The 25,008-nt window shown below is 36.9% G+C and overlaps 1 protein-coding gene across 1 annotated transcript; it reads right to left on the bottom strand.

The window, feature by feature from the left end:
• Positions 1–584: 584 nt before the first annotated feature.
• On the bottom strand, positions 585–25,001 carry ANKLE2 (ankyrin repeat and LEM domain containing 2). Its single transcript, XM_064522102.1, has 13 exons — positions 24,661–25,001; positions 19,508–19,996; positions 17,161–17,352; positions 15,694–15,887; positions 13,807–13,995; positions 13,387–13,509; positions 12,942–13,008; positions 12,086–12,267; positions 10,440–10,546; positions 9,363–9,556; positions 7,313–8,039; positions 6,557–6,688; positions 585–3,925 (listed from the first exon to the last, which is right to left on the bottom strand). The coding sequence occupies exons 1-13, from the start codon at positions 24,887–24,889 to the stop codon at positions 3,688–3,690; spliced, it is 3,063 nt and encodes a 1,020-aa protein (XP_064378172.1). The 5' UTR covers positions 24,890–25,001; the 3' UTR covers positions 585–3,687.
• Between the last annotated feature and the right edge of the window lie 7 nt (positions 25,002–25,008).

The following is a 25,008-nucleotide window of genomic DNA, read 5'->3' as shown; positions in this document are numbered from 1 at the left end:
GGGGTGTTTATTCTGCTTTTGAAGGCTAGAGGAAAGACAGTGGCGCAACATACTTCTGCTTGTAAACACAGGCCTTACCTGCAGAACTGAGGGCCTACTTACCACATCTGTCCAGGTACTGTATAACTGACCATATTGTCTGTCTGTCTGTCTGTCTGTCTGTCTGTCTGTCTGTCTGTCTGTCTGTCTCTCTCTCTCTCTCTCACACACTTTACTAAAAACTTTGCTACTAAAACTTTTCACCATTTAAAAAAAAACGTATCTTTGCACAAGTACAGAAATCAGCAACATTTTCAGTGGCACTTACATTGAAGAAAAGCGTATGACATTCCAAATGAAGACAGTAATTTTTACAGCATTCATAAGCCCCTTGTTGATTTCCTGCCTCTTAGAAGTTATGAGACTGTTCCCCAAACCTTGTAAGTAGTGGCGCAATAAAATTTAGTCTTATATTAACACACAAAAGATGCATTTTGGCTAAAGTTGGTATTGTGTTAGTATGAACTGGATGAATTGGTCACTTACCATGTCACAGTGTCAACCCATAGACTCGCCCCTCCCCACACAAAGTAAACAGATGACTGTGACACTTTAACTACTCATTTATTTTTGAATAGAAAGCAGGGTAACTCTGTATTTTTAACATGACATTTGGCTAATTTAAAAAAAAAAATAAAACTGACCTTTTGCACCATTAGAAGTGAGCTTTTAACCAATAAAACACAAATCACATAATCCCAATCTGATTTGAAGTGTCTCCACAAGCTCCTCATGCTTGTGAAGAAAGCTCTTCCATGAGTGATCAAATAGCTACATAAATTGCTACGTGGTTTTTTTTTTTTTTTAAATAGATGAAGTCAATCTATTGTTAGGAAAAAGCTAGCTTTTAAAATGCAGTACAACTGGATTAAAATGCAAATTATATAAAACAGTTGTGTAAAAAAATAGTGTCCTGACCCAACCAAAGCCTGAACAAAATTACAAAGTAGTAGGCAAGGGTTTGTCGGTGGTGGTGGTGGTGGTGGTGGTGCGCGTGTGTGTGTGTGTGTGTGTGTGTGTGTGTGTGGTGTGTGTGTGTGTGTGTGTGTGAGAGAGAGAGAGAGAGAGAGAGAGAGAGAGAGAGAGAGAGAGAGAGCGCGCGAGCGAGCACGTGTGTGTGTGTGTGTGTGTGTGTGTGTGTGTGTGTGTGTGTGCGCGTGCACGTGTTTACGCATGCGCATGTGTGTGCATGCACACCAAAAGTACATATGTAAATATAAAAAAGAAAGCAACTACTAATAAGGGTAAAAGGACAAAAACTTAACAGAGCATTAGTATCAGGCTCCTGGCTCAGTAATAAACTGTGTATTAAAACTCTAATGTCTCCCTAAGACAGATCAAGACATATGGAGGGTAGAGTACAGTGTCTGTACACACAGCAACTTATGACATGGCTTTGTTTGTTTTTAAAATGGTATTAGGCAGTTATGTGCCTATCTGCATATTTTGAACAATTTCTCCAGAATTACTTTAAAAGACTTACTTAATTTACATTAAAGTATTTAAAAAAAAAAAAAACCCTCAAACAACAAACCTTTTGAAGTAAAAGAGTAGGAATGTGAGACCTACAGAAGCTGTTTGAGACAGCAAAGACTGCTGCATCAAAAAAAAAATATTATGAAGCCATTAAAATACTTGGGAACATAGTAGGGTATGGGCTATTTTGTGTGACTTTCAGAGCTGTCTCTCAAAGCCTGATTTCCCCACCCCCACCCCCAACATGCTAGTTGGCTGGACTATATTTGAATGACAGTCATTCAAGTAGAACAACTCTTTCTAATGTCCAGCTAATTGGAAACAGACTTAGTTATAAAGAGCTAACTAAGCCTTTAATTTCTAAAATAGGAATGGTCTCCCACAGTGTAGAGCTGTCTCAACAAATGATCAAACTCAGAAAGAGACTTTAAAATACCTTGCATTCAGAAATCCAAGAAGAAAACTGTATTTCATGTGCCCGTAGTAAGTGGATGCCACTTTTTAAACTTCTAAAAGAACAAAAATTTAATTAAAAAGTATGTTACAAAAGGCACTATTAAGCTTGCAAAAGCATTAAGTGCAGTTTTTAGGTTTGTACCAAATAATGAACCTATTCCAGGGTTACAGTTTGTGTACGAAACAGTCACTTTACAGTGTGCAACAGCCATCAAACCTATTAAGCTTTGGATTCTTTAATCCAGCCTACACAACGGTGAGAGCTATGTGTGGTAAATGGACCACTTTTAAAGAGATACTACAACATCTCGCCTACAATTAGTGTTTCTGTAGACATATACTTAGGTTACAAAAGTTCAAGAAGGTTACATGTTTTCCTGCGTATTGTGTGGCACCAGTGACTCCTAACCCACCTGTTTTTACTTGCACAGCCTTGGCAGCTTTGAGTTTTCTAATCAGATTAATGGTGTAAAAAGGCTTTAAGTTTTTTAAGCAAGAACTACGAACAATAGAGAACAAGGGGTCTGGAAGCCTTCCTTCAAGCAACATTACAACCATTAAGCATGATACAGAAAACCATGTGGGTTTTGAAAAAGCCTTCTTCATTTCAGCATCATACTGTCCAAACAAGTCATTCTTCCGGAAGGCTAAAGAATAAAATTAATGACCACTGCTGTAACAAAAGTTAGTTACTACATCTACACTACAGACATAGTAAAAGCTTCCATTTCAAGAAAAATATTTTAGTCCTTACTCCTCTCTGTCAACAGTTGGGAAATAAGGATCCACTTCATGTATCACTGGGTACCACTCAAATATATTACAAACTAGACCATTAAGGTATGTTGCTGGTAAATTTGCTTAAATTATTGCTGATGTGCTTTTGTGTAATAACTACTAAAATTACTAATGATAAAAGCTTCTGTGGGGAAAAACCACTAATTTTATTTTAGAATTTTTATCTTTAAACTAACATTTAAAGGAATACAAGTAATTTATTTAGTTCCCCTTTACTAAAACACTCAGTATATCATTATTTTTAACATCCTTAGAACAAGCAACAACTCAAAACTTTCTGTGTACATAAATATATACACACGTGTGTGTGTGTGTGTGTGTGTACATATATATACACATATGTATTCAACCATTCAGACCAAACTACTGGCTATAAACATAACTTCTGATTATGCAGATGGTTTCACATTCATACTCAGTACTGGAAAGTTGTCATTGCCCAGACTTTGTTTTAGGCTTTTCAATTTGAGCATTCCCCCTGCCAGTGGAGGAACATTTTGCTTCTTGCAATTTATTTCCTTTAATAAGATTTCTATTTACTGATGATGTGCTTCATCCAGAGGATCCAAGCAAAGAAATGCAGTTTAGGGCTAATGGGTTCATTGTGATAATTACACTTGGTGACAGTAAAATACCACTATTTCTAAGTAAAGGTTCAGCTCGCTGCTCTACTGGTAACAAGGGTTAATTCATAGCTACCGGACAACTGCACTGACTGTCACTGACTTCTTGCAAATCACCAGTAATCTATCTTGTATATGGCATAAAGACATATATTCAAATTTTTTAACATATATGTGTCCTCAATTGAGGAAAAATAAATAGCCAAATACAAACATCATGTCACTTTAGTAACATTGTAATTTTTTCCCTCCACTCTAACAATGAAAATTAAGTCCCAGGAAGATGAATCATATTTTAGTGGGCAGGAGGCTCTGAAAAGTAACGCAGTTTTAAGAGCGCATGGTTGACACAAGCTGGACTGTAGCGTCCAGGACTCCCAAGGTCTGGAGAGAATGAGGCTGCATTGCTGTATTTCCCTGGACTGCCCATCACTGGACTATTTCTTCCTGGACTAGAATACACCGAAGCGTTTGGCAGGCCAGCAGCAGTGGTTTGGGACTTGAATCTTCCCTTCAGTGCTGGACTTGGCCAACTGAAAGAAAAAGTCATTTTCCATTTTATTAAGAAAATTGTAATAAGGAGAGCAATAGATTTACTCAGTCTCTCTTGTAGATCTAGAAATAATGCACCAGCAGAGAGAGGTCAAAACTGATCAGAGACAGGTCTGAGAAGAAAAAGTCAACACAATATATTACATGGAAACATGTTGCTTAATTGGTAAGATGTCATTTGCTTCAAAATGGCCATTAAGAAAAGTGTGCTTGTAAAGCACAGTTTGGACAATTTTAGCCCAGTGCCCCCATTAGTTAGAAAAGAGCATCAAGACAAAAAAAAAAAAAAAAAAAAAAAAAAAAAAAAAAGACCTGATCCTGCTTAGTGCCACAACTATTGCTTTGGCTGAGTGAGATTTCCTCCACTTTTTTTTTTTTTTAAATAGTATCTCTGTGCAGATGCCACAGAATATCTTTTTTCTATAAAGAAAGAGACAGATTTTTTTTCTTAGGTCAATGAGGTGTATAAAATTTCTTTGAAAGCAGAGCAAAGTATTTTCTTTGTTAAACTACAAAATCCTTTCATTTTTCTATAAATTCTACCTTAAGTGAGGCAAGCTGATGCAAGGTTGATCAGTGAATCATTGCTGTTCTTTCTTTTATATGTGATCTTACAGGCAGTTTCTTAAGATAATCCACTAGGGAAAACATACTATAAAAGTTAAAAATATTTTATAAAGTTTTTAAAAATAAAAAAAGGTTCATAACTATGCAAAATATGTATGCACCCAGCGTCTTAAAAACTTTTTGAAAACCAGTTTCCTCTTACAGACCTACCACTATCTGTATTGCGAGGTCTGATTTTTGCAGTCAAAAATCCTACAAACCTAAAACACAATGCTATTTTGTATTTCATTTCTTTGCTTTTGGCAGAGGTGATATTGAAAAATTAAGGAGGCTGACAAAGTAAGCCTTGGCACTGTCAAATAATTAAAGGTGTAATTTTTAAACATGATTACTCATGCCATGTAACAAAGATTACATCTAAAAATCTTGTGGTCTATGTTAGCACTTTAGAAAAATACTTTGGACCTTTAAAACAGTGTAATAAAAACAAAAAAAGCCTAATAAATAGCCTATTTCTCTCAAAAAAGGAATTGCCAAAGCGTGAGGACAACACAAGTAGACTTGGAAAAGATGCCATACCAGCCAAGCATATGAAAATAAGCGAGTTTCTACCTCACTTTAAATCACAGAAAAATCTTTCCATGATGTTTCGTGTTTTCTCTAAAAACATATTTAAGGCTTTATTTCCATGCACTATTTGAAATACAGAGACACAAAAGTAAAGCTTCTTTCTACTCCAGTGCCTAGCCAATAGGCTGCTTCTCTCCTTCCATTTACCATCTGAACTACTTTCATCCCTGTCACATGTTGTTTCAACTCTGTGTTTCAGTTCTGTCCACAAAATTCCTCCTGCTCCAAGCTCTGCTAACTTAACACAGCTGCAATTCTCAGCTGCTTGTTCCTAACTCCTACTCTGAATTTTGTGGCCAGTAGAGCCAGTCAATCATATTTTTTTAAATTCTCACAAGCAAAGTGGCTCCGTCTTTAAACCATGTTTTGAAAGACTAATGTTTAGTACCTATATTGAGAACGTTTTAGTGGAAACAGTTCTCATATTTAAGTGGAATTTTATGCATTTAATTCTAGAAGAAATGAAAAGAAAAGTCAGCATGGGTCATTTGATGGGTTTTTGTTCCGACTTCCTTTCTAGTCTGTTGTGTGGCACTGGGTCATCTATTTCTTCTCTGAGAACTTTATCATGACTATATATATAAGTTGCAGGCTGCTGAAAACAAGCAAGGGATCTCTTCACTGTTCTGGACAGTGTTTTTCACAATGGAAATAAATCTTTGTGTTATTTGTATGAAAAATATCACTGTAGGACCTGAAAAGCAACTGCACTCAAAATAAAATGTATAAACTGCATAGTATATATTCAGGCATCCCCAAAAATGCAGACTGCTTATGTTACTCATCTAGCAGAACATGACATTTCTTTCTAAAAACTTAATATACACCATCATTCGCATTAGCAATTCCTTTGGACTGAGATAAAATAGGGTAAAACTAAAAATAGTAATAAAAAGACGCCTGAAGATATTGAATTCACTTTAAAACTACTACGTACAATCTGAGTATTTCAAAGCAATTTAACATTATTACACTCCATCCCCAACAGGGATGAATTACCAACTACTAATACCAACTACTATATACTATCACAACTACTAAGACCAATGAAGGATCCAAATACTGAGTAATAAATCAGAGCTTTGAGCAACTTGAGGCATTTACCAATTGGAGAACATATATGCTCTTGAAACATTTGTTTTCTGTCTGAATAGCCTGTATAGATATGCTGAATGTATTTGGAATTGAAGTGTAATGCATGGGATTTTGACCACAGCAGCTTTCCATATTAGCAGGCAAGCATCAGCCAAAAGGGTCTGGTGATTCATCATTAAAATAGACTTAGAGTTAATACAGCTGAATATTTAAGACTAGATTTTTGTGAGCAACAAGACCTGAAATTCGAGGCATTCAAACTGTTCTGCAGCTGACATTAAAAACATTGTTATTTCAACTCCTTTGAATTGTAGAAATACCTTTGCCTGTCAGATGAAGAGTAGGACTCCACTGCGTGTTTCCATTTGTAAACAACAGGGTATTTCTGTGGATCAATCTCTGCTGCTTCTATAGCTGCTAAGACATCACTATCCAGCTTTGATGGCTGCTCCCTAGAATATAAACAGATGTAGATGAAAAGAGAACTACATATTTGTCTCGGCAATTAGATATTCCAATTCTAAAAAATTTATTTTAGTTATAAGCAAACAAACTGCCATAGCTCCTTTAAGAGCTCCCTTAAGCTCCTCTATGAACTTTTTCCACCAGGCCAGGTATAAATGGCTGTCCAATATTACACAGTAGTCTCTTAAGAGAAAAATTTTGGGAATGCATGAAAACTTAAGCTGAGGACATCCCAAGAATGTACTAAACACCTTACTGACCTAAGTCAGGCTCCTAATGAAGCACAAGCCTATCAGACTAATGGAAAACAGCAAAGTTAGCTGTCTGAAACTGATCTGGAAACAAAAACAACTTCTCTGTTCCTAGAGTTTTAGATACTGTGTTCAGGTAATTAATTGCTTTAGATATTGTGTTCAGGTAATTAATTGCAAAAAAACTGCATGAGTACTGTACAGGTATTGAAGCACTTTAAGATGATCATTCAAGGCTGACTGTAACTAGTGTTACTTAGTGTCATATCTTAATCCTGTTGTAGCTGATACTATAAATAGCATCTAAGTTTGCGTGTACAGAGCAAAAGAAAAATAAATGTTAAAAAAGAAAATTCATACCCAAGGAGAAATAACTTCTTAGAATTGTCATTTGTGGGTGAAGTCATCAAAAGAAATTTCTGGGAAGAAGATTCTTGACATTGTCGTGCCTCATTAGTCTGAATTCCAGATTCTACCGACGGTCTCTCCATTTCTGATGGTATTTTGTTTTCTGTCCTTAACTTGGTCTCTCCAGGTTTACCTGTAACACTTGGCTCAGGAGAGTTTGCCAGTGAAACTGCAAAGCATGTCTTATCCAGCTGGTCCTTGGCTATTCTAACCTGACTTGTTCCTTCAGCCAGAATTCCCGCATTCTCATTTTTTTCAGTGATTTTATTTGATTCTCCTGCTACCTCTTGTTCTTGGAATGACAGTCTTTCAAATTCTGGCATTAAATTGGAAACAGGTGATACAAGGCATTCTTCCCCATCATGCAAATGCTTTCTGTCACTAATTATCCTTTCGCTGGCCACAGGATTACAAAATCCATTTTTGCTGGAAGAAACTGCCTTTTCATACTGCCTGGGGTGATCAGATGTTTCTATAATGTTTACTGCATGCTCCATTGACAAGATATCACACTCAGAGTCTCCAAGAGCATCTATGCTAGGTTCTTTGGATGCAATCGGTTGGCTGTTATTACGTGCCGCATTCTGTCTGTTTTTAATTTCTTCTAAGCTCATGTCATCATCATCCTCATCCAAAAATGCTCCAACAGAAATAGAATTGCAGCACTTTTTACTCTTGCCTGTGAACAATTTTAAGAAGAACACATAAAAAGGTTTGCAACAGAACTCCAGTCAAATAAACTACAAATGCATGCACAGTCCTTATGCCTTATCTATTCATTGATGCCCTCTATAATTTTATTTATGCAATGGCATTGGCATTAATTAACCTAGCTAAACCTACAATACAAAATGACAACAACTAATCTTTTATTTCCTATTCATTTGAGAACTGTATTTCCCACACACCTCACATAAACCATTAACTGGCAAAAAAGGATAAAATCAGAAAGCAGAATAGGGTAGGAAAAGGTTATTAATACAGAATAGCTTAAGTTTTCATCTCTTCCTAGGCACAAAGCCTTCATTTAGCAAACACGATGCCATTCTGGAAACTGAACCATGTTCCCCTATATAACAGAAATTTGTGCTCTGCAGCACTCACTATTGAGAACATTTTTAAATCCAATGGGTCTAGCTTAGTAGTTCCCAGCCCGGGGAGGTGAAACTAAAATCTGTTTTAGGTAAAATGCAGGATTAGAGAGAGGGCCAATGGGTTTCCTTCCTATCTCCTCTCTACAGCACCATCCTTCTCAATTATTCCAGTGAACTAGCCAGGCTATCACTTTGAGACCTGATCATCCATTTAAGCTACTTCCCCTTTTCAAGTCCACCGCTGCTGGCCAGCACCTTTGGGACCCCACATCCAGTATTACCCCGATTTATTTCCCTTAACTGTCACCCTGGTCCTCCAACCTCCAGCGACCATCCTTTTCAGGGTGTTGCTACCCCAACTTTAGCCCAGTACTGGAGCCCCTTCAGCTCCATAATCATACAAGAGAGGAGAAGGAAGGAGCACAAGGATTTGAGAGTAGTGTATGCCTTCAAACTCTGGCAAGCAGTTGTCTAAGAATGTATAGAAGCTTTCCTGGGTTTTGCTCAGTGTGTCTTTCGTCCTTGACTGTAGTCAATTATTCCTATATTTTAAGAAGTCTTTTTTTCTGTATTTGTGCATGACAAAATTCAATAATCTACACAGGAATTCCCAAACGCTCTGAGTAAAAACATACTGAAGTTAGAGGTTTTCTTACAGTGATTTCATTTAGAGGCTGCAATCAAGGACTGGATAGTAAAGACAGAAAACATTAACAAGTTGTGTTCTAATTCTACAGCCACACTGTTGCCAGCTAATTTCTCAATATTTATAATCAAACTGTTTGGATAACAGATTAATAATAGCAACCACAACAGGTGAATACTATTTCCCCTGAGGACCAAAGCTTTTTCCCTCCCTCTTCTCCCTAGGTACAACCTGTTGTTTGCAACATTTGCCCTTTTCTTACCAGAAGGATGTGGAGCTTTGTATCTGTTGCAGGTTTCATTTTCCCCTGTTTCTTGCTGAGCCTTTTCGCTCATTTCCTGATGACTCAGGTACTCTTCTAACTTTCGCAACCCCTCCTGGGAAGACAGATCAACAAAACAGCCCAGAAATTCCCAGTATTCAACCCACGGGAACCCCAGTTCATGAGCTAACTCCCTGCAATAAATAAAATAAAACGAATCATTTGTGAAGACATAAATATTAGTTTGACAATAACTTTTCTAACACATTTAATCAGCTATTAATAGGACTATAAACGTGCAACTAGGCAACACAAATTCTGTAACAATCAGCAGTCTGCAAAAGCGATGGACACATCCTTAGCAAACAAAGTACCAGCTATTTTTTCTAGACTATTTTCCAAATTGTATCTATTCTTACAGCTAGCACACATAAATATTGCCATTTTAAAGTTAACTTAATCAGATAGAGATGAATCCTTCCTGATGTAGGCATAATTTGAATGATACTCCATTTAGTGCTTTTATTTGGAAATGAGAGGAGAAGAGGGAGAGGAAGTGAGGGATTATTCTAAAGGAAGAAATCTAAGCTTGTAAAAGACTTTCTTCTATACATTGCTGGTACACAGTATTTTAGCAGCAAGGACATGTGATAACACACACACACGCTTTTTTAAAAAGCAGAACATTTGTATTAGGATCTTTTGATTCTGCTATTTTTTAACCGTCTCATTTTACAGGAAAAGTTGGCTAGGCATAATTTTAGATCTTCTGCCAAATCAGGCAAGTGAACGTTTGAGAAAAGCATTCTAGATATATCATCAATAATCATTAAAGTATCTTTTTCTTTATTTCCAAAGCTGTTATCCAGGTCTCAGCTTTTTAGCTAAAGTGTTTCTGTTTACATAAAAATATAGTAAAGATCCAACACTACCATATACTTCATAAAATATTTATGGCAATAATTTTTGCCTAAAAGATTGTTCACTAAGCAATAATTGTATGAACAGTACAAGTGTTTTGCTTTTTCTTCTAATTGCCCTACCGCTAATTTTTATACTGATACTCTTTTTAGATACCTTCCAACTCTTTCAACACCTCTTTCCAGATCAGATTTCCTGACATTGTGAAAGAAGCCAGCTCTCTCTCGAGGTGGAGTCTTCCAAAGCCTGCGAAATTCTTCAGCCTTTGAAAAATGAAAGAATTAAAAAAAGAAAAACCCCAACACCCCCTCCCCCTGCTACAATGTGAAGTTAAATCGGCACCAGCTAAATCTCTGCCTATAGGTCTAGAAAACATTCAGCTGTTCTCTGTCTGTATGGAAACAACTCAAGTTCTCCCACAGGTATTGCTCAACTCTAGTTTTGAAGAGTCTCATTTCGGACATGAAATTTCCCCTCCCTGTATGCTTACTGGTTCATTACTGCACTTTGATGTCATATCTGCATATTAGAATCACTACCAAAACATATAATCACCTTAAAGTAATCTCTTCAGATAGCAAGTCAAACTGGTTTTAATTCATGTGCAGCAGGAAATGGAGAGGGATGTTTGACAACATTATAGTTTTATTTAATGACAAACGCTCTCCTGCTTACTGGTTTCTAGGATGAAAAGGTGGTAATTTTACATGTATATAGTTAATTCCATAGACTTGCTACAATTATTAGAATATATTCTTGCTGTTTATTCTGAAGTATGATTTTGAACTCCTAAAGGGAATAAACCAATGGATTCTTGTAAACTCCCCAACTTTATGCCTTTACATGACAAAAATCAACGATAAAGGCTAAGAACTACATTCAGACATTAAAAGGTTGTCAGCAACCAAAACAATGCATTATTTATACCCTAGATAAAAGTTGTTCAGAGTATAAAATACACTTACATTTCTTTCAGATAAGCAGAAAATTGACCAAAGAGCGTATTTAGAAGAAAAAATATTAACCATTTTGATAAAGTTCAGCCCTGGAGGAATTCAAGCATCACATGATAGAAAGCTCTCAGTCATCTTTGTTTAGTATTTCTAAAACTGCCATATTTCCAGGGTGTTCCGATTAAACAAATGAGACAGAGAAATGCCTATAAATTTATAATATATTTAATTGGTATCTGAGTATTTCTCCTAAAAACTAAAAACTTTTTTCTACTATACAATCACTACTCTTCCAAAACTATCCAATGCCTATTACTTAGCCATCAGCTTTTCCATTTAGAAAAAAATTACTGTTACTTCAACAAGAAGAGGCGATAAACTGCTTCAAACATCTCGTATCAATTTCTAGAAATGAGATATTAGGGTTTTTTTTTAACCAATTCATAGCTACATCTAAAAGTTTTGTTTCAGATAAGAAAGAGCAATTATTTGTAAAGACAATGCTAGGCTTGTCAAACAATGCTCTGTGACCAAAATGATTTTCCAATAGAAAAAAGAAGAGCTTTCTTTTCAGTACCCTTCCACTTTTCCTTATTTATCCCCCCTACTTTTATGTTTTCAGCAATAAAAGGGATTCAAAGGTTTCCATGTTTTCCTTCTTTATGGAAAAAAATCCATCTTGTTCAAGAAGAGGAGAGCCACACACAATAGTGGAAACTGTAACTGCTGCCTATTAAAGTAACAAGCTACACCACACAGTGAACCATGGGTTCTAATGGTTCTTTATTAAAAAAAAAAGAAACTGAAAAAAAGCATTATAGTCGTAGGAAGTTTGCATTATACTCTTACCTTTGAGGGGCTCATAGGGCCTGCAAAAGCTCTTATTGACAGTACTGGATCTTTGGGGCTGCCAGTGTATGTAGGTAAAGTTGTTTGGGGGCTATCATCTGTCTGATCGGGCGACCATGGCACACCAATTACAGGAGCCGAGGAATTGTCATCTGCTCTCAAGAGTGGTACATAGTATCGACCTAAAATTACATAGAACAAAGCTTTCTTAAGAAGTTTTTGTTACACCAGCCTGCTGCCTCTTCCTAGGATGTATTTAAACATCCATACATCTGTATACTTTATTTCATTAGTAAAATTACTTGTAATTCAAACTCATTGTTTCAATACGTACTAACAGCTTACAAATTGTACTTTAGTTCCAGTTCCCTTCTCTTTCAAATACAAAAATAACTGCGTTGTTATGTGTATCCCTTTCCTAAGGATTGTCAACAAATTAAAAAACCTCCCTTCATAAATGCCTAAACCCACATGTGATAAAATAGTGAAAACCTGTAGGTCAAACAAACTAGATGACTCCCTAAGATGACAAATAAATTTCTCGTTCTGTAAAGGCCTTTTATTTGCCTTTAGATTAATCTTTCTGCTCCAGACTCACTGAATAAAAGGAAAGCAATGCCTACCTTAAAGAGCTATGGAGATAAACTTCTGATCTATATAAGTATTGACCATACAATTTAAAAGAAAGAAAAGGCTTTCTGTTCCGTTTCGGTTTTAGTGTTTCCCTTCAATTCCTAGAGCATTGTACAGCAACATCATTTATAAACAGGAATGCTACAGAAAGCAAACAGTACAGAAGACAGCAAAGAGCCAAATTAATACATGCTTGAGATAGTATAAAACTCGAAGTACAGACCTTGCAAATATTCTCTTAGCTTTTCTTTCAGTTCTGCAGATTTATTCTTGCTTCTTTCACAAACCACCTATTAAAGTAATTTTAGCTGTTGGTTAGTAAAGCATAAGGCATCAATCTCAAATCAATTAAAATGTGTTCATTTATAACAGTCATATTATTCGCCCCTGTCCATCTAATCCAGTATTTTTAATTCACAGTAAAACAGACCACTAAAATACATCCACATTCATAAAACAGATACTGTAAGAAAAGGCAGCGAACCGTAACACCTAGAACCTTCTCCCAATCAACACAAAGTATTTTCAGTGCTAACAGAGCACTCCAATCATGTCACTAGTATCTTACTACAAAGCCTTCTATTTACAGTAGTCATTGATTGTTTGAACTTGAAAAAAATTGCTTAGACATGATATTTTTGTTCTCAGCGTGCACACGGGAGACTTACTTCTGCTGGAGTTTGATCATACTTATTTCTTGGATTTTTTACAATAGCTGGGTGTGAGGTAAGCACATTAACAACATCCAAATTCCCAAACTTGCAGGCAAAATGCAATGGAGTATCAAATCCCTGCAATAGAGAAAGGGAAAATTCACATGTATATGGAAAAATGATAAAGTCAATCCCACGTATTTTATTTTGAGACTGGAAAAAATAAACAAAGATTATGACTAATTAACAGGACTCTTAATGAGCCCCTTTCTTCCATATGGTAGAATAATGATTATTAAAAAACACAAAATCTACAAACAGCTCATTTTTGTTAGATGTGAACCCTCTTACTCTCTTTCCATCTCCCTTATACTTCCTTAACATCCTCCAGTCGTTTCCACAATAATCAGAAACTGGGAAACATTCAAATCTTACCATTTTATCTGGTGTATTAAGGTAAAGGTCGACAATATATCGGATGCGCTTCTTCAACATCAGATCATTATCATCCGGATACATAAGCCGCATAAACTCAGGATTTTCCAAAGTGTCTAGTAATAACTGGCAGATACCAGGTTGATTCTCCTTGGCAGCAACGTGCATGACGTTGTACCTACACCCTTCCTGAAAAAAAGACAAACATTAGAATGAACTGAAATCTGAACAGCTTGCTTACCCCCATATGCTTAACTGATTCAACTGCAAAGATGTAACGGTTCCCAGACTGAGTCTTATATTTAGATTTTTGTTTCTTAATATTTTCTTAAGAAAAGATATTTACAAAACAGTTTTTAAACATTCTCAAGTGCAATAAATTGTACAATACTGTCAAGATGTATGTACCTATATACCCACATTATTTTACACTTAGCTATACTCTGGTTTTAAATCCAGGGCAAAAATGTAGGAAAGAAGGTATATTAAGGTATCACATAATAAATGAAGGTGGTTCAGGATATAAAAAGAACAGGAAAACAGGCATGAATATAAAATTCAGTTTGCTGTAATGCATTACATACGAAATTTCAACAGTTTCACAAAGCTGATGTGAAGAAAGTTATTTGTTAAACTAAGATTGTCAGTGTCTGCTGAATGGTACATTATACGTGGACTTTAGATCTAGAGCAGACATTCAGAAATTTACAGAAGAGTGGTGCATAGACGAGCAGTGCTGTAGGGACGTGTAAGTCATAGCCTAGACTCTACCCCACCCTTAAAATCATGCCATTTAAAAAGGCTGGAATTATTTGGAGGAGATCAATACTATATGAAGACAAGACTATTCTTCATTACCAGATAAAATAAAACTATTCTTTCCCAAAAGGACTGCATACTCAGTTTTTTTACTCTAGCTCTCTGGAGCATAGCCAACTCTCAATTATCATGGGTGATTTAAGGCAAGATATACAATTGCCATGTTTCTGTTAGCTTTCAGCTAATATTACATAATGTTATGTGTAAGATTCCTTCTTTGACAGTATCTTCAGCAGACACACTATTGGCATGTTAGGATAGAAACTTCCTCCTAGACAGTTCCTTTTTGTCCAATACAAATGTAATGGTAGCAGCTAAATGTAATTTCTTACAGGAAACGTTAGCAAAACACACACACGCTGTCCTATCAAAGAACAAGTGAAAACACAGTATTAAGTACTGCAACACTTTTTTTTACACTTTTCAGGCCTATGCTAGGGGAGCTACAGCCTGTGTCACAATACAATAAATAAAAATACAAAATCAATTTTGTCCGTGTAGGACAGAGAATAGCTGAGAAAAATCCTACATATTCTGAATACATGATTTTCAAACTCTACAGAATAAAAAAATACTGCCAAGCAAGGCCCACTGCCTCACTTAACAAAGGCTAAATGCAGAGATGTTACAGCTTCGAGAAAAGAAAAAAAAAGCATAAAGCTGATCAGTGCTAAAACAGTCATAATGCAACCAAGATACACAGAAACAAAAACTGGGATACCTTGAATTATTGATCAAATTAGGCTGGTGAAAAATGGGGGAAAAAATCAAGATGAGGTATGGAAATCTCTTTGATTGAATACACAAGGAAATATTAAGGAAAAAAAAGGTCAATTAAAAATCTTAATAAATCTCAAATTACACTAGGTATATATTCAAGCAGCTGGTTCCAACTATCCAACCTCACTGAGCAGACATAAGAGAACTGGTTGTAAGAGCTCTGGCTTCAACTGCACACAACAATTGCTCTAGTTTCCTGGAAGGTTACTGGAAGACGATTTTGCAACAGCAGGAAGAAGATGGGGTTATTCCCGCTCTCTTGAAAATGCCTAGAATACTTTCTCTTACATGAACAACTGTTGGATTGTCTCCAGATCCAATCAGATAGCGAGGGTTACTCCAAATAAGTTCCGAAAATGTTGCTATATCTCCTTTCTCAACAGCTTTCCGAAGTTTAGCAGTAAGATCTTGAGTACGTGGACTTTTATAACTGTTGGCCCTTTCCTTATTAGCAGTTTCAGTGTCAGGGGAGCATAAGCCATCTATCAAAACAGAAGTATCATGTTTCTAATGTATTCTTTCCAGTGATCACTATATTCATACCTAGACCATCAAAGTAAGCTTGTAATCTAAAACATTGTAGCAGCTTATCAGTAAATACCAGTATAAATAACATATAATAAATATCAGTAGTTAGTAATACAGAGGGAGGAGAACATGACTTAACTGTCTTGCAACCTCAGACTTCAATATGGACTGATAAACTTTTTAATTACCAATCTGGTTCCATCCAAAACTAAAAGCAAAGTTCAACGAGAAAGTTAGAATTTGCTGAATATTTAAAACTGCTTTTCCAGTTATGTGACCACTAAATCACTTTAATCCAGCAACTGGAAATACTGTGAAATATGATCAACATTTACCATTTTATTTCTGCACTTAGGAACTTACTTAACAATTAAGTATGTTTTTAATATATTGCATAATTTTATCAGTGTCTTATTAAATTTAAAACTCCTGAAGTCCATGAGTAAAATCAAGTCCTCCCAAATATAACAATAGACTACAATGCAACACATCTCTCCAGGCTGTTAACAACATTTCAGCTTTAGAAGAATAGCAATATTTTTTAATGCAAAATTCATGTGAATCAGCGCAATGACATTCACTTTTAACAGTAACAAATGTACTTTAAGGTATCACAGACCAAAACCTGCTGGAAACCATACACCAAAGACCATTCCTTAAATGTTTTAAATCCAAAAGACATGTAGATTTCCAGAACCCTAATTTACTCCTACACTAGTTCTTTACAAAAGAAATGGTAGAGATATGGCAGAATTCCAATATACTCTATTTTTTGGTTTGTGCTTCTGTACAAAACCTTGGTGCTCCTTTTCTGGAAAAGCATCAGCTGTAACTTTGAAGGACTACTTCTCCAATGATGTTATTTTATACAGAAGGAAAAAAAGATTTGAACAAAGGAAATTCAAATCTGCTTCCTACTGCCTGTTTCTAATTTCTTTTGCAAAAAAATTAATTAAATACAGGTTGTCATATCTGTTTATACAGAGAAATAGTCATTTAATTTGGTTTGAGGTAAGCTCTGAAGCTGTGATCTAACCTTCATTTTTAGTTTACATTAAACAACGGTGCTTTAAAAGGACTTTAGTTTATTAAGATGCTTCACTATTCCACTTTGAATTTTTTTTCTATTATTAGCATATTGTTTATGAAGTTGTTGGTTCTTTCCTTGTAAAAAATTAACAGATTGTATATTGCACTTATCGCAAACAGATGAATGCCCTCACTCACCTCTGTTAAATGATCCTATTTTCACTGGAGATAAACACAGAGAGGACTTGCTTGGAGATGGGAAATAATCGCAGATTCCTTTAGCAAATTTCTCAGCATCTTCTCTGTTTGAAAAAGCTTTGAATCGGGAGCCTTTAATCATCTTAACAGCCTGGAGAGCTTCCTTTTTATCTTCATAAACATGTACTCTCTCTGAAACAAAGCACAGTCAAAATTAAATTATTTCAATACCTCAGATTTGTCCACAGGAACAGATTACAGAATTCTCAAACTATCCTTCTAGCTCTGGTCTCAAACAGTGTTTGTCTGCCAAATGTGGCATAAGTATCAACAGTCCTTTAAAATTTTATTTTTAGAAAACTGAATAGAAGAATTATATACATTCCAGCTAGCATCAGGTTAGATGGAAAAGAAATTGGTATCTGTGCAGTGTTTTGCTATACATATCGATCAATATTTGAACAACTTTTCGAAATAGATCAGCTAGCTTCAACAAGCGCGTATTTCACACCTAGACTGAAAAGCAAATTTAGAGCTTATTCAGCCTGGATTACTGTGTTCTCTTGTACAGAAAGATCAACTATGTAAACAGTCCACTGTCATTAACTTTAAGACCTTTCTAAATAAAAATGCTTTTTGCAAAAAAGAATACTTAAAACTACCTCAGAGTATACGATGCCTTACGTACTACTGTAATCCAGTGAGCAATTTAGTGATTCCTTATCGCAGTGTTTATCAATAAAATACAAAGAATGATCCATGCCTCTAGATACCATTTGGCATTAAGATGCAAAGGCAAATAAGAAATTTGGTAGAAGAGATCACTTAAGCATCAACTGATGACTGTATAAATAGGCTTTCAACTGATTATTTTTAGGATGCCTACTTCTGTTCTTGAGCGGCATTAAAGGCATATGCATAGGAGGAGTACAAGAGCAGAAGGAGAAAATATGTTTTCTTCATCTGAGCTATAACTAGTAGAGGTAGAGGACCTTCACGTGTATCAGCTATTATGGCAGAACAGCTGGGATGTCTTGTAACTGCATTTCTCTACCTCAGAAGATCCAATAAATACCACTTAAAGAAACAAAAACACCTCAAGCAATGCCTGAAATAATAACATGGTGTTCATATCATCTACTATATAGAATAAAGTCTATTTAGACATGACTGTAAAATGCTATAATACTTGCCGCCGGCAGAAGAGAACTTAGGGCCAAGCACAGAGCAAAAGGATCTCCACAATGTTTTACAGAACACGTGTTCTAATAATGTCATAAAGCATAACACGAATTATGCTATGCAAATTATTTATAATAAAGAAACTAAATATGATTATAAATGTCTACAGTCTTAGAGATTAAAAATACGGAATGCATCTTTTAACACTCCAACTACACAATAAATCTTTGTAAGAAGCAACAGTTTATATATAATTCCTCAAATGGATGCCTCCATTATCACTCAAACAGGATGCTTACTCTCTACAGTGGACTTCAGGAAGTGAGTAAAAGAGAATTAAAAACCATCCTTGGTTTTCCAGAGCAACAAACTAGTCAATTCAGGGAATAACATTTATTCTAAACTCAAAGTAATCACACCATCAAAATCAGCATCTTTTCATAAATTTACCTCCTCATATAACCACCTAGTTAAGTATCACTGAACTCTCAGTTGCACGTTAGGGACCAGTAAGGACTTAATAGAATAGAATTTTGAATTTAAGTCCTAAATGAAAATTCTGAATAACTTGTAAAGAACAAAACAACATTGTGACTACGTCCCAACTGAAACTGCCAAAATAACCATAAAACAATTGCAATCAGAGATTAATTATACTGTACCTGAATTAGCAACATTACAGGTAAGTTATATAAAACTAAAAAGACAGTTGTTAACTACAATTAATAAAAAATATTTCTTTGAAAGATTTGCCTTATATTTAGTATCTTAATGCCATATGTTCATATTTGATATGTCCATACTGACATGTCCAGATTATGTCCATAACTGTCTCTTGATTATTTAAGCATGCACATAGAAATTATTTCCATTTTTTGCAAGATTGCATCCTTTCTTCCCAAGGGTGGGGAAAAAAAAAAGCATGATAATTTTGATAGCTTGAAAACATCTGCAATCATGTTCTGCAAACAAAAGCTTTTTTGGTCACATTTGGTGTCCATCTGCCTACACTACTTCAATTCACCGTTCTGTGATTCTGTGATTCACAGTGCTATGTAACTAGATACTATGGAAAGCACTCCTGAGGAAATATTATTTCCTCAAACTATATCAAAAGAAAAAAAAGGTTAGATTTGAGCACCTCAGAAATGCAGACATTATTTACCATTTCTTGCCAATATGTCGTCATAGACTGGACAAACACCATAGTATAGTGGAGGATCTCTGGATGGTGTCTGAGCACTAATTTGTGAATGAGCATGCACTGCTCCACAAACTGGAGCTGAACCGTTCCTGTGAATCACGGCATCTTCTTCCGGAGGGTTCAGACCTACACAGTACCCGAAGTCTACCTCCTCAGAAATACTTCCATGACTGTTGTGATTCACTGCCGTGGTTTTCAAAGCCTTTCGTGTTTCTGCCTGGCTGCTATCAGAAGAGATGTTTCCAGCAGACTCCTCTGAAAGAGCAGATCCTTTTTCCTCCAATGCTCCTTGCTGTTCCAACAAAGCCTGAGCCAATTTTTTTTCAAAAATAGACCTAGTGGTTGAGGTAATGGGTCCACACTTCAGTCCTGCTTTTACAATTTCTTCTCTAAGCTCATCATGGGTGAGCTGCTTCAATCGGGATAATATTGAATCCATTGTTGTTTCACCTATGAAAGAAGGTGGGAAAAAAAAAGTGAGATAAAACTGTAAAGAAAACAACTTTTTCCCTACTATATGAGTGCTGTATTAAAAGTGAGAAAAAGGCATGCCATAAGAATTTTTCTGATTCTGAAGAGATTCACACAAATGCAGAGAAGACAAAATATTTCCAGTTAGCATATTAAAAACATTTTAAAGCCATCAGACTTATACTGAGAACATATTTCCTCTACTCTTCTAACTACTTCACAGTATTTACAGCTTACATTTTTCTTTTTAAATTTCATTAAGACTTTTGAAGCGAATATCAATTCAGAATATTTATGCATGAAAATTTATGACAAGCTGAGATAATATTTGATTCCTGTCAAGAAGTGAGCAGACTGGGTATGTAACAGTGTACAAACACAGGATGGCTAGATAGCTCCTGAAAGACACTCTGGTTAGGCAGTGCCTACAGCTGAAGGCATGGCAGTATTTCTATCATTTCAATAAGAACTTCTAGCTGAGAAAAAAGTATAACACAGGAGTACGATGCAGCAGCCAGAGGAGTCTATCGCTGGCAATGATTCAAGGCTGGAACTATTTGCACAACAGGCTGTTTCTCCGTCCCTGTTTCGAGGGCAAACAGCCAGACAACATGAACAGCTGAACTTTTCAGATTCCCCTCTTCAGCAAAGAGGGAGTGGGAAGAATTTCTCTATTTGCAAATGAAAACCCTCCTCTCTAGTATACTACAAGTCCCCCTCCTCACTTCCCTCCATGTAATCCGCACACTCACAGCTTATGCACGGTCAACAAGCAGATACTGAAAACACCACCTTGCCAATACAAATTGCTTGCTGTGAAAAACCTATGAACCTGAAAAAACACAACTAGGGAGCCCAATAACATAAGGTGCTTTAAAATTATTTCAACAATTACTACATACATCCATAAAGGCTATCACTTTTTCCTGCTGCACACTATCCAAAAATCACAACTTTATGACAGAAATGATTATGCTATCATGCTCCTTCAGCTTGTTTTCATTCCCTCCTTGAGTTACAACAACTCTATTGAAGTGGCCCTTCCTTCACCACCTACCTATATTTTGTTTTTTACTGGTTTGGATTGGTGTTTATGGCATTTTTAGCACCAATTCAAGCAAGTTATTGCTCCATAAAAGCAAGAAAGAGGTAAAAATGTCATTTGAAAGATTGTATCTCAACACCAAGGCAATGATCAGGAAAGGTTTTTTTTTCTTTTCCTCCTCTGTAGGCTATACTACTTTCTGTTGTTCAAACATTAAGTTTTCAAAACACTTTTTCAGCTTGGTTTTCAATTCCAGATTTCAGCCTGTTTATGAAACTTAAGACTACCAGAACACTCATTTGCAGATTTTCCCCATGAATTCACTTCTATTTTTTAAATCAGGCTATTTTTCAGAATCAAATAACTACAAAATCTCACTCTATTACAGAAGAGAAATCTCCCAGGTACGAGAGTCACTAACATCTGTAATCTTAAACTAAATCTCAAAATATCACCCGCGGATGCACGTGACAGTATGAGAAATGCCTCTGTCGATTCCTAAGTGCTCCTGTTTTACGAATAGCCTTCACAGGTCGGCTCTAAAGCGAACCAGAACCTTCACTTGGACGTGCTTGGACCTCTAGCTAGGAAACTAATCCGAGGCTTGAACTGTGAACGGCTGTACTCGAACACAGCAGAGCTGCAATATTCTAAACACCGGATCCTACCAGGTTAATCATTCATTTTGTCAAAGCATACAAACTCTGAAGTAATTCTAAAATTACGCCTTCATCACAGAATTGTAGCTACAGTATAATCAAACTCCCTTATTTTTCCATGTGCATTGCTAATAGCAACATCACAAAATACAGCTATGAACTATGCTTGATCATTTTGTTTCTTAAATTACCCAAAGCTTAAGCTAGGAAATGAAGAACTAAACTTTGTACTAAAGAAAAAAGGCAGCAGTTTTCATAACTTTTTGCAACAATGAATAAAGCCAAGTAAAACTTCCACTGGCATCTGAATTCAAAGCTATTACATTTCTAATACTACGAAATACTATAGAAAAAGTGTTAATGCCTAGCTTCAGATAGAGATTTTCAAATATTGTAACAACTTGGCAGGACTAGCCCATGAGTTTGAAATTTTTCTTAGGGTGACAGAACTCTGAGCTGCTTTTGTTTGTTTTTTTTTAAATGTCTGATCTGAACATTGTGTGCTTTACAGAACATATTTCAGTCCCAGGATATTTCACAAATATTAACTGGATCCTCACCGAAACATTGGGAAACAGGAGCATTTCAGCTTCAGAAAACAAGATGAGGCAAAGCAACAGTTCATGCTGATGATCTAGCTCCCAAAAGAATTCTAGCTCCCTTATGATCCCCTAACTTGCAGAGCAACCTCACCACTAAGATTATCTGACTTTGCGCATGGTCACACAAAGACAGAAGGTGTACAAAAAAGGATGTGAAAGATCTTCTCACTTGTTTTTAATTCTTAATTCCCTAAAATGTTTTTGATAACATTTGATGCAATTATCTCTTAATCAAGTGATGAAAATGTGGCCATGATGTCAATTAGAAGAATATCAAAACCTGCTATTCAAGTTGTTTTCTTTTTGAGATTGTGTAACTGAAAAAACACAATAAAGATGAAAACACAGCCAGGAAGTTTATTACAGAAACAGCTCAATAAAAATACTTTTAAAGAGTAAACATAATATAACGCCTTGAAGAATTAACTGAGGAAAAGCCCCTATTTTTTAGGCTTGAAAAGCAGTACAATCATTCTGAACGCTGTAGAAGAGCAGACATCTGTACAATTCATGTACATCCAGCGTGCAGGCACATGCAGAATCTTTCTTCCTGGCTTGTGATTAAGTCCAAGTATGTAGGGAAGGACTCATTTCTCTGATATTTTATGTTTTGATAGAACTTAGTGCTTAAAAATACAAAGACCAATCTTCCTCCCGATCTTTGTAAAAAAAAAAAAAAGAAAAAAAAAAGAGTATGCCTTTCATATGTCCATTGCCTTTTCTCTACAACTAAAGCAAAAAGTGAAACAACAAAGCAGACTAAGAGTGAAGTAATTCACCTAGATTTATGATCCACTGTTAACACAAAGAGTTTTGTACCATAAGCTTACTGTGAAAACAGAAAAAAAAAATTGTTTACATGACTACAGTCACTCGAGTGTCAAAGAAATGATGTTCAACTAACCTGCCAACTTGTTTCATGGTAACATTTATTTCCCTGTTCATAAACAGAAGATGTATTTCTCAAAGCAACGGAGTTGTTCAAAATCCAATGACAGTTAATGTATTACAGCAGTAGAGAACATTTTTTTTTAAAATTAACAGTATGCTCAAACATACAAATAATTTATTTTTCACACTGTATAGCTTTCTGGCAGCACTTTTGATGGTCTTTCAAAAAGAATGCAGAAAGTATTTCTGCATCCATATATCTTTTGTATATCTTTAAAGAATCCTGAAAGTATTTACCTAAAAGTCAAAATGTTCAAGAGATGTTTGTTTTCTGACATTAAGCTTTCAGCTGTCTACCACAGCCAAGCATTTATTAATTTTTAAATGCATCATCTATTTTGATTTGTCCAAAACAAGAAATGTGGCTTGCAATCCTGAGAAATAGCTGTTTCTTTCCTGCCTTATGATACTCCTATGACATTCTGCTATGTGCACAGTGCAAAAGGCATTTTTAACCTTAAATACGGTTTATGTATAATTTCAAATAATCCAAAGCACAGCCATCACCAATGTAGTTAGCCTTTTTAATTTAGTGTACAGGGTCTTACAAGCTATCTTTAGTGACTTTACAAATACCGTTAACTACTTCACCTTTAACGACAACTGCATATTTGAGGCTTTTCCCAAATGAATCAGAATCTGGAAGAATGCGTATGAAATGTATTTCCCTTTGTCTGACTGCATCAGTATGAAACAGCAGAAGAGGTTTCAAAAAACCCTAAAACTAGTACCATGACAGAATGAATGATCAACATTCAAGGTTAGGAATAGTATTGTATTCCACTCCTCATTACATTCTTCCATAAATGTATGGTTTAAACATACAGGCTTTTTTTTTTTTTTGAGGTAGGAATTAATTTAAGTGTGAGACACATCCTGTCTTTGGCTACACATCAATCGAAAAGGAAGTAGCTAGGATTTCACATGGCAGAATAACTGCGGTTATGCCTAGGGAAGCAATGAGAATAAGTTATTTTAGACATCTCTGTATTGCCTGTTGCCAGATTAACTCAGAGTTACAAACACACCGATACGTGGCAGGAATACAACTGTAAAACACGGCTGGAATAAAAGCCAGGATTAAAAAAAAGAAAAAAAAAAAAAAAAAAAGGAGAAAAGGGAAGACTCCTAGGAGGGAAAAGCGACAGTATCTTTAGAAAGCCAGCAAGCGAGGGCAGGCTTCGCGTGGGAGAGGCGCCAGCCGGCAGGCAGGGCGCGCAGGGCCGCGCTGGAAGGGCGGAGCCGCCGGCCTCCGCCACCGCCGAGCGCGGGAGGCCACGGGGCCGCCGAGGCGGGCCGGGCCGGGCGGGCGGCGGGGCAGCGCGGCCGCGGGCCTCCCCCGCCGGTGCCGGGCGGCAGCCCCCCCCCGCGCCCCGCGTCTCTCACCTGGGCGGCTCCCGCCGCAGCGCCGGCTCCCCGCCGAGGGCGGCGCCGGGGAGCAGAGCGCGGCCCCCGGCGCCCCGCGGCCGCGCGGCCTCCACTCCAGCAGCCGCAGCAGCCAGCCCACGGCGCCGATGACCGCGCAGGCGGCCAGGAGCTCCCAGGCCGGCCAGCGGCCGCTGCCGGCTCCCCACAGGGAGCCCCAGCCCCCGGCGGCCCCGGCCCACCGCTCCATGCCCGGCCCGGCCCGGCGCCCGCCCGCCCCGCGCGGACACTCCCCGCCCGGCCGCCCGCCCTGCGGGGACGGTACCTCCAGCGGCCTCCCGGCTTCCGTCTCCTCCTCCGCTCCCCCCG

This window comes from Dromaius novaehollandiae, chromosome 17 (genome assembly GCF_036370855.1).
Source record: "Dromaius novaehollandiae isolate bDroNov1 chromosome 17, bDroNov1.hap1, whole genome shotgun sequence".
NCBI lineage: Eukaryota > Metazoa > Chordata > Aves > Casuariiformes > Dromaiidae > Dromaius > Dromaius novaehollandiae.
The sequence above is the reverse complement of the archived record's forward strand: the minus strand, read 5'-3'. Positions and strand labels throughout refer to the sequence as shown.